Genomic DNA, 11,388 nt, shown 5'->3' with positions numbered 1-11,388 from the left:
ATTGACAGAGAGGTGGCGGTAAAAACACACCCAATTACGGGGCTCGGTCCAATCCTTTCGTACGGACGTAAAAGAGTAAAAAAAGAAAAAGTGGAAGAGGAGAAAAAAAACCGACACGCACACGCGAGCGCTTTCGGTGGGCGTGTATCGCGTCGCGAACCGTCGCGTGCCGTCGTGCACCGTCGGCGACTGTAGACGGTGACGGAGGGGGCCAACTCGTTGGGGTAGGTTAACCGAGCCCGCGGCAGCAGAATATGAACCTGCAATAATCGCCGCCACCGACGCGACGTACAGACCGGTCCGTGCAGTGTCCCTTAGTTGTACTTGTGCGCTTTTTGTGTGTCGGTCACGTGCGGATTTCGCACAAACGTTTTGATTTTTTCACATCGTATATCTGTTATTGTCTCCACGCAATAATTATTGCACTCGCCGCAGTGTTGCATCCATTCAGTAGAAACAATATTGGCACCTATTTTATAGAGGCTCGCGCCGTTCGTATTTATAGTTATTATAAATATAGTGCCCGAACGACTTCGGGCTCGTCCGACTTTCGTGGATTTTATATCATTAATTTTTTTATCGTCGTCGAAATGCTGTTAATCTTGAATAGTGATCCGTTGTCGTATCCGTCACCGATCCATGTGTCGACGATTTAAATCTAGAAGAAATTCGTCCACCACGGTGTCCAAGACCTCACACTCACTATTTACCAGCCGGCTCGACCTACAAATGACTTATTGTTGATCGATCATCAGAGAAAACTCGCACGCTTAAACAGTAAGTTAACAATATTTATGATTTTTATTGCAATTGCCTATTATTAGAACTGTAGTTTTAGGTTTTTTTTTTGTGCGGGTGATCTCTATTACCTACTACTATACGTAAATCACGACTAGTATTGATAAAAATGAATTCCTATTTATGAGACTCAAATTATACTTCAGTGATGGACCCTCTTATGATCAAACACTCATTTAAAATAATCCCTAAATTGATGGTTGTCTAGAGGGAGTTGATCAAACGGAAGGGATTTACCGTCTATACGAGTAACCCTTTATAAGTACGCTCACCCTTTAGTCAATTCTCCATTAAGATTTTTGGACTGGCTTTATTACAGTACGTATTGTTTTCTAATTGGAAGTATTCTCTGTTTCTTATGGAGTTGTATTTATGTTCACATTAAAAAATATATAATTATATATTTATTTCTCCATTATAAACGCTTGGTTTAAAAATGCGTGTGTTCTCTTGTATTTCTTATGTACTTATTTCTATCGATATTCGATGTTAATTAAAAATCAACAGATGAACTCGTACAATTTATTTTTAATAATTACGAAATTCCCGGTGGATAAAGAACAACCAATTTAATTGAATGACACTCCTATGCCTGTGCAATGGTTATATTTATATATAGATAAAAAAAAGCTACCCAAACACCGGTTCAGCGTGTTTTTTTCAATAGGCATCACTGATAAGTTAACACGAAGTTCTAGGTAGGCACCTCATTAACGAGTAACGACGTATTGCGTTTGATTTGAAATGGAATAGTTGTTTAAGAAAAAAAAACTACAATATATTTTAAACGTTAGGTAAGTTCTTATCGACGTTTACATTTTTAGCCAATGGAGACTTTTATCACAACAATGAACAAGTATACCTGTATATTTAAATATAGCATTGTAGCATGTACACCAAGTACCTATCATAATCATAATATAATATCAAAGCATGTTTTTAAATTGTTATGAAATCTGAGTAGCCCTCTATTATACCTACTCTCCATTTGGTTTTTGAGTGTTTTTTGAAAGAAATAAAATATTTTGACACAAATTAATATATTATGGTTTACTTACCTATAATTTAATGGTAAGTAAGTAATATATTACTCTTCTGTGATAATAATTGTCGTATTTAATATACCATATTTATTAAAAATGGATGTAATAAGTTAAGTGTTTTGTTTAAACATTATTTTTATGTTAACTACCCCACTTTTTCAAACAGATGGTTAATTGAAACTATTGATTGTTTAACAATTTAATGATAATTGCTGACTAATGCTAAATAGGTACTATTTCATTGTCTATGCGTATTATACAGTTGATATCTAATACCTATTAATAAATTAATTGAATCTACTTACATAGATACCTGATTAATATAATTCAACAGAAATTAAATTATTCATTTATCTTAAAATATTACGTCGTTCCCAATTTTTATTAATAGAAGTCCTAGATTAAATAACGTTAAAAAATATATGATAAATAATTTTATGATTATACATTTTAAATCTTAAAAAAAATATGATTTTAGTTATAATTAAATAAATAGAAGACATAGGTATATGTATATGTATATGTATATGTACCAATAAATAGGTACATTGATTTTATTGAAATATCATCAATATAGGTAATCGTGGTGGTTATTTTAATATACACAATACATAATAGGTACTTAATACAAATATACAAATATATATAAATATAATAGCATTATATACCTTTTATATTTATTTATTGAATTATCTTAAATTCTAGGTATAATATAAGTTCATGAATATCAAATACACATACGTTATGAAATTAAATATCGTGACATTATTTTTTCATCAGGTTCATAAATAACTAATCTACAATTTTGGAAGGTTTTATTTAAGATTCCGAATGCATATATACAGTTATTTTTGGTGGATTCCAATTTCCAACTGAAAATATAAGTCGTAAAAATAATGTTCAATTTTCAACAAGAAAGCTCTCACTTTTCTTTACTTATTTTTTTCTTCCCCTCGCGTGCGCATTTATCCTCTGCTCACTTCTCGTCCATCTCTTTTTCTTTCACCCCAAATGAAAACCATTTTCTTCGAGACCACACACACACACACACACACACATGGAGACGATTCCGAGAAAGAAAAAGGAGTAGGACACGCGGAATACGATGTACCGAGTGGTGAAATGCGGGGTTTGGTGGCGGTAGTGGAAAAAAAAAAGGAAAAAAAGTATGCACGGGCGGCGGTGGTTTCTATCCCGATCATCCCCTTCCCTTATTCATTAGAAAGAGGGGCCCCGTGCTTGAAGAGGCATTTATTTTATGGCTTTTTGTTTTGTCCAGGGAACGGTCGGCCATTTTTCCGCCCCTCGCGCACCGCCGTCGCACACGCCGCGCACACCGTGGCGGTGAAAACAAAAATGAAAAACTCGACCCTTGCGGCGAAAACGATTTTTTACCCGCTCGCTTGGCCTTCTTTCACACTGCGTCCCCCGGTCCAATCAATACCGGCAATCATCGCTTCTCTCTCCTCTCGATGCTCATATATATATATACACGACGACGTCATGCGCCCTAAAAGTCGTTGGGGCTTTTTTTCTTTCTTCTTACTTCTCTTTTATTCTATTTTTTTCCCCCTTCGCGACCCTTAAAAATCAATTCGACGAAATATTTCGCCTGCCGTGCACGTTATACACTACGTTACACCAATATACGCTTATAGGATGTATTAAAAACGTTTTGTTTCTTTGTCGTTTTGCAGAAAAATGTTTTTGGAAAACGAACACCAGCCAATTATTAGCCATTCACCGTACGACCTAGCACGTCCACTTGAACACCATCACCATCATCACCTCAACCATCACGCCGCGTCCAATCATCTTCAGTCGAGCACCGACCACTTGCAAGAAGATTCGGAAGGCCGGAGTACGGCTAGCTCGCCGACGTCCAGTTACCGCGACCTGTCCGGGTGCGAAGACTTTGATCTGAAAATCCCGAAACCGTCTGGTCACGGGTCTGGCACTGGTGGAAATAACAACAACAATAACCACAATAACAACAACAACAAGGAACAAAAACCGAAAAAGCACAAGTGCAAACACTGTGGGCTGGAGTGCACAGAAAAGGTGCAGTACTGGAAGCACATTCGCACTCACATAAAACCTGAACAGTTGCTGGAGTGCCCAAACTGTGAGTTCGCCACCGACCTGAAACACCACTACGAATACCACCTGCTGAACCACACGGGTGCCAAGCCGTTCACGTGCCCGGACTGCGACTACAAGTGCGTGAGCAAGTCGATGCTCCAATCACACCTCAAGTCGCATTCGAACGTGTTCCAGTTCCAGTGTTACGACTGTGGTTACGCATCTAAGTACATGCACAGCCTCAAGCAGCACCTGAAGAAGCGCGACCACCGGCCGGCCACGCCGCTCAACCCAGACGGCACGCCGAACCCGGACATCGTCATCGACGTGGTGGGCAACCGACGCGGGCCGCGGCAGAACAAGAAACAAAACCGGCACAACCCGTATCAGCAACAGCACCAGCAGCAACAGCTCCAGCAGTCTATGACGGTGTGTTCGTCGCAGGACGACGGCGGCAGCAGTAGCGGCGGCCACCCATCACCGTACTCGATGCAACAGCTGTTGCAGATGCCTGCTTCCGGATGCGCCCAAGTTACGTATCCGACCTCGGCCGAGTCGTTTATGTATTCGATGATCACTAAACGCTCCATGGAGATGGTTGATTACCAGGCCGCCGAATACATGGCCATCAAGAACAACAACAATAATAACAACTCCTCGTCGGTCGATGATAAGATGGAAGTGCAACAGCACCACCAACAATCACTACAACACCACCACAACAATCATCACCATAAACGCGGCCATCAGTACCATTCAGATGACGTGCTGAAAGTGGAATTGGCTGGGCGTAGCGGTAGTGGCGGTGAACTGACGCCCGAACCACATGTACCTGTGTTGGCGGTCGCCGATCCTTCGCCCCCGACCGTCGTTTTGGCCATCGAGACGGGACCGTTGAACTTAAGCAGAGACTCAGTGGCTCCTCGCGCCGCGGGCAGCAGCCGGCGTAAGGGGATCGCGTGCAAACTCGAGCGACCGGCAACCGAATCGCAGCCTAAGTCGGTGTCGGTGCCGGTGGTGGTTGTTCCGGTGTCGCCTGCAGTACCGATGGATTGCAGTAGCGAGTCAAGAGGAATGGTGGAGGAGACTTTGATTCCGGTAAAGGAAGAATATCAACAGTACCACCACTACCATCAGCAGCAGCAGCAGCAGCAGCAGACGTCGTCATTGTCTTCGACGCCTGAAAAAGAAGACAAGGAAGACGAGACGCATGTGTGCCACCACTGTGACATAATATTCAAGGAGAACATCATGTACTCGATGCACATGGGTTTCCACAGCTTCAGGGACCCGTTCGCGTGCAACCTGTGTGGCGAGATAACGGCAGATAAGTTTTCGTTTTTCGCTCACATAGCGCGCGTGCCGCACAGTTAGGCTGCAATTAGAAGACGCACCTACGAAAGATACGAAATAATAATAGAGTACAAATTTTAAAACAATTAACCCTTTAGGTATGTAATATAGGATTTATCGTAAGAAAAAATTAAAACAGATTAAGAATATAAAGTAATGTTACATAGGTACTATATTATACATCTCTTTCTTTTTAATAACTGTCCCCCCCAAACCTAAGAGTGTAGTTACGCCGCACCCATGCTTCGTACAAATGAAAATCGTTTTTGGCGCTTAGCTAAAAACGATTTTAATTTGTATACCTACGCGGCCGGTGTTGTTGAACGGTTCCGGTTCTTAAACGTTGATTTCAACTTATCAACGTGTAAGAGTCGGCACCGTGTCTTCAAATCGTGATTGCGCACATTAATCGTCGAGATGCTTAGTTGTTTATCGTTTTAAATATTTTTTTCTCGTTATATTTTTCTCGGAAATAAAATTTTAATTATGTTTTAATTTTATTTTCGAGGAATAAAAGCCATCGCCAATTTTAGCGATTTAAAAATGTTTAACTCGTGTCCTCATAGTTAAGCACAAATTATTAGTTTATTTGTTACATGTAAATTTTATTATCCTTAAAAATAACTTTTTTAACTTTCCAATTACCCAAGATTGAATCAATAATGACAAATATTGATTTTTTTTACGTTTAAATACCGTAATACCTCATCTTCTTCATTATTTTTTATTGTTTGATCTAGTCGTTAAACTATTTCTCCTCGTATACTATAGTTTAGTATCGTGTATACCTATGCACTTATGATAGATACTATTAAAAATAAAAAAATAAAAAAAACTATTGGTTTTTTGTTTGTTGTGATAAGGTTGTTTTATGACGGAGTAATATCGTCAATTTTTATAAGTATAAATTAAATTAAACTGATCTGCCGAGTGGGCGTTTTTTTTTTTAATTTTGTAAATTGTACATGTTAAAAGTAAAAAAGTATATGTATTTTATTGTTGGTGCTTGAATGTCTTGTATAAAAAATCTCAATCACGGCATTAATGGAAGATCTAGTCAATCTTACCCTCACGTCTCTCCAAAATATGCCCGTCTGTATGACGCGTGCGCAGGATTCTACTTGATGTGAGATGGGCGAAACTCCGAAAGTCATCTGTGCGTTTTGTAGTCGCACAGTGTTAGACCCCTGCGCACGCGTCCTTTCATACGCATCAGGACTAATTCTTAGAAATGTAAAAATATGTGTAAATATTAATTTCATAATATGTATCGTTAATGCACTATATAATAATAATTATAATATTATATTTTAATGTAAACGCATCAACAATGATATAACACTAGTTGTTATATAACCAATAATATTATTAATTATATCTAAATTTTTGTCATTTTTGTAATTAGATTGTTCGTAATCTCAACCCTCCTCCCTCATACTGTGATTTTAATTAAGACTAAAAATATCTTGAAAATGCCGTCTTGGATTGTAATAACTAATTGTAACAAACCATCATATATTATGTAATAATTAATACACATCTTTTACGAGATAGCGCCGTCGTGCTCGTGTGACCATAAAACAATATGTATATATATATATAATATACCGCATGGTGAAGAGGCCTAAAGTCTGATCTCTGTATAGCAATCTAACATTTTTGTCACTTCGGTCGTCTTATTTTATATGACATATTATATATACATAAATATATTTAATAGGTATACAGTTTATTATATTATTATGTATAGGTACTCTTATAATGAACTGTTTTACTATGTAAATAAATATCTCTATGCAAACATAGGTGAACTTGTAAGGTTTTTTTTGTATTATTTTATTTAGATTATCTAATTTTATTTATAGTTGAAAAATACTACATGTACTATGTATAATAAAAATATTATGTGCCAAAAAGTTTAATAATTATCATACTTATCATATAATATTTGTTTGAAGAGAATAAACGTGTTTTCGTTTTCCAATGAAAAAAAAATGTTTTTATTTTACCATATTAACTACGATTTTTTAACCCTCTTATTATTTCCTATAGTTATTGCCGCCACGTTACTCATGTAACTATGATGAATACACAGTCGTAGAAGTCGTCGCGATTTAGAATTGTAATTTATTCCCTTATAGAGCTCACAAATGTCCATAATATAGTTAATTAAATAATATTAATTATTACCATTATGATATGGATAGATTTTGAAATCTGAAGAAAAAAATGGATAGCCGCCACAGTCCCGTGCCATAATCTTTCATAAAATATTATTCTCTAGTTTGCATAATATTCATTGATAGTTATTGTTAAAACGGATTCTACTCGCGGTTACAAACCGGACGAAAATAATATTCTCTCCTCTATGCCCTATGGTACGAAACGAGTAACGACCATAATAAATATAATACTATCACGAGACCGCGAGGGTAGTCGGTGTGTCGCGCCGACTACCTGTGCGTGTGACTGTGATAAATTTCATGTACCTGACGCTTGTCAATAGCGAACCATGGCTGTCAGTTAAACTGTGTAAAACGAGTGTTCGATGCATGCACCGACCCGAGAACGCGTAAACAAAACGATTTCCGAGTTAAAAGGGGTTTAAAAAGAGGACGACGACAACGACGATGACTGCCTCGGGTCCTGTGAACGCGTATTATTATATTCACAATAATATATACGGTGGTCGCAAACAGGAATGGGGTAAAAGTATGCATTATAATAATATATTGTTATGCGTGTATACGGCAGCGTATAAAGAAATACGTAGAAGTGTAAAATATAAGTTTCACGTTTGCATTTTGAGACGGGAAATACGAAAAATGAATGCCTGTACACCGAACAATGACAACACTGCATCAGCTACCTTCCTTATTATTGTTGTGTGTACCACGTTTTTGTGCTTCACATTTATGACATATTATGTATTTTTAACAGATCTCGAGAGTGGAACTGAATAGTCTATAGCGTTTGTGAAACTTCCAATTTTTTTGTATAGTTACATAGTGTATTTGATACATGCTATGGGATTGGGAAATTTAAATTTTATTAAAACACTTATTGGTAAGTATTGAAATTGGTTTTTGATTATGTTGTACTTGTAATCCAATAATTCAATAATAGCCACATTAAATTTACAAACAAATATTTATTCCTTTAATAGTAAGTTTTTTGTAGGTATTTAAAATCATATATAAATATAATTTTTTCAATGCGTAATTTTCGCGAAAAATGAAACATTAGACAATAATTACACAATATTTCATTAATTACGGTTCGGTTCGTACACGTCTAGATCAAAAATATTTTAATAATTATAACTTATGAGTATTATTCTTGGACGGAACAAAACTTATTTCTGGGAACCGCAGTCTGCAACATTCGTTTTATTTAATGGTCTTTAATGTATACAGGCATAATATGGTTCTTATTAAATAAACATCAAAATTATTCGGAGAATATTACGAAAATAAAATAGGTATTACTAATAATTGAAGGTAATTTAATTTGTATTTAGTTTTTAAAACTATTATTAGAGTAATAGGTATATAACTATTTAGTTTTTAATACAAATCTTATAAATTAACTTCATCGGTATGTTTATTAATTATTAGTTATTAGTTATTAGTTATTATTATAAGATACAGTTGATACAAATCATAATATTATATTATATTATATACATCGCAGACCGGCGACTAACGAGTCTGTAATGATTACTTTTTTTTTGCCCTTGTTGTTTGAAAAAATAAATTAAAACCATTTTTAAAATGTTATCGTGTAAGTTCGATAAATTATGATTACCTGCAAATGGACCTAACCCATCATAGTATTATATTATAGTTTTAAATTGGTTAATTCTCAAAGATTATTTTTCTGAACGTTCGTAAAAGTGCAGGCCTAATAGTGTCTTAATTATAACTATGAAGCTTAGATTGGATGAAAATAGAAGGTAATTGATAAGAAATGTTTGTCATTGTAATAATATTAATATGAACCTACAGTAAAATTGTTATTACTTAAATAATTATGATCAGAAAAAAATCCCTTTGGGCTTTGAGAATTTAAAATTAAAATTTATTGTGGATGGACATCAATTTAAAACTTTAATTAATTGTATAATTGTATAATTTATCATATTATAATACGACGTATACAAAATACAAATTTAAAGTTTAATATCAACAAAACGTTTTAAAATTATGATAATTTTTGTTCGTTTTGAACGTGTAATAACTAACAGTCGTTTATGGAATCACGACGGGTACCGCGGTTATAATTTCATTATCGTACCTATATATATATATATATATGTTATATAATATTATTGCAGTGGAAAGCGAAAAACAATACGAGTCGGTTAACCGTGTTTCAGCGACCACAATCGTAGTTTTAGGTACCTATATACTTATTATGTGTATAGTCGTATAGAATTTCGATTTATGTCAATCAACGCGTTTATATCAATTGCATTTCGGTCGGACCGAAATTATGGCTACGGTGGTGGCGGTTGGTCGTGAATTCGTGATGCCGTTGCGTCACATCATTTTTTTCGTCGCGAAATCGTCGAATAAATGTATTACATTTTTTCAGTCCGGAAAATTCTATTCGCGTCGAAATTTTTATAATTTTTTTTACCATCAACGCCTCCATTCGGCGCACGCGATTGGCCGCTCTAGTCGCCTCCGGTGTTAATAATATTATGCTGAGCAACGGATATCATGGGGGAAGCGTTTTTTTTATACATAGTTTCATATGAGTACATCGCAAGCGTAAAAAAAAACAACATCCGGACGTAAAAAAATCCCCTCGACAAAATGGCGGCCAAGGTGAAAAATGGGTTAAGGCGAGGGGCGCATGTGTTTTTTTAAGCGTTAAAAAAAAAACGCGCTCGAAAATGGCCGTACCCGGGGCCAATAACAAGACGACGCTCGTATCTCGTGCCGCTGCATTACGCGTAAAAAAAATAATGTATAATAATATAATAGGTATAGTAATGATGACGACAAACAAACCGTCCGTAACCGTACAATGAAAATAAAACGCGAACGCGAACAAAACCGAATCTCGTTTTTTTCCCCCTTCGGATGTTGCGCGTGCGACGGGGCCCACAGCAAAAAAGGAAAGAAAAAAATCGACGAAAAAAACCGAGTACGCACCGCCCGCCCTCCCGCCTGTTTAGGGGTCGGAAACGTCGGGCGCGTGCGCGCATTTCAAAAGCCCGCGCGCGCGTGTGCCGCTCTTGGTCGACCCCTCTCCGGCCGTCGCCGCCTCTCTGGGGTAAGTATATAATACCGCGTCAGCGGCAGAAAACGGTTTTTTTTACACACATTTTCTTTTACGGAATTCCGTTTTGGGGTGCGCGCGTGTTATTATTTTTTCGCCTCTCGCCCTTTTTACTACGTATACACACCGCGCGCGCACATCGTATAATATATTTATTTATTTTTTTGAATTTTTTTTATTTTCACCCCCCGTGTCACGCGCGTTTTCCCCCTCGAGGTCATCGAGCGGTTCAACTACGCGCACGTCATACGTTTACGGTATGCATATTACTGCAGCACACACACATACACACACACGCACATATAATATATATTACATAATATATTTAGGTGGTAGGTAGAGAGATATACCTATTAATAATGACGCGCGACGGGCAAAACGGTTTGAAAACGACGTTTTTCTTTTCCCCACTCGGTGAGAAACGTGCAAGTAATATCCGAAAAACCACCACACGTGTGCTTGGTCTTTTACTGCTGCTGCTGCTGCTGCGGCATATAGTCTTTTTAACCTTTACTACTGCGGTGGTACCGAGTAAGAGATTTATGGGCTTTTTAACCAGAAATCGGAGACGCCGCGCGCCCGTCCGGCCGTATAATTTTCGTCTAATTTCGGAGAATTGCTGCTACCACACGAGAGGTGTGTGTGTGGGTGTGGGTGTGTGTGTTTGTGTGCGAGCGCCTCCGTCTCGTGTACATACAATATATTATTATTTTTATTATTTGTATAATACCCGGCACGGCGTCGGCGGGGTTCTTCGAGTTTCCCGGGTCTTTTCCTTCTCTCGTGAAAAACGCACATTACACGGTCCGTCGAACGCCGGCGC

The 11,388-nt window shown here is 37.3% G+C and overlaps 1 protein-coding gene across 2 annotated transcripts; it reads left to right on the top strand.

Annotated features, from left to right (window-relative positions):
- Positions 1-255: 255 nt before the first annotated feature.
- On the top strand, positions 256-6,101 carry Hb (hunchback). 2 transcript variants are annotated; one of them, XM_008184541.3, is made up of 2 exons: positions 256-777; positions 3,539-6,101. In XM_008184541.3, exon 2 carries the CDS (start codon positions 3,543-3,545, stop codon positions 5,295-5,297), a length of 1,755 nt encoding a protein of 584 aa, XP_008182763.1. In that variant the 5' UTR covers positions 256-777; positions 3,539-3,542; the 3' UTR covers positions 5,298-6,101. The 2 variants fall into 2 exon arrangements, with proteins under 2 accessions (XP_008182763.1, NP_001155982.1); NM_001162510.1 differs by lacking the exon at positions 256-777 and having other exon boundaries at positions 3,543-5,374.
- The last annotated feature ends 5,287 nt before the right edge of the window (positions 6,102-11,388 follow it).

The sequence above is a fragment of the Acyrthosiphon pisum genome, chromosome A2, assembly GCF_005508785.2.
Source record: "Acyrthosiphon pisum isolate AL4f chromosome A2, pea_aphid_22Mar2018_4r6ur, whole genome shotgun sequence".
Lineage (NCBI taxonomy): Eukaryota > Metazoa > Arthropoda > Insecta > Hemiptera > Aphididae > Acyrthosiphon > Acyrthosiphon pisum.
This window is presented reverse-complemented; position numbering and strand designations above follow the sequence as displayed.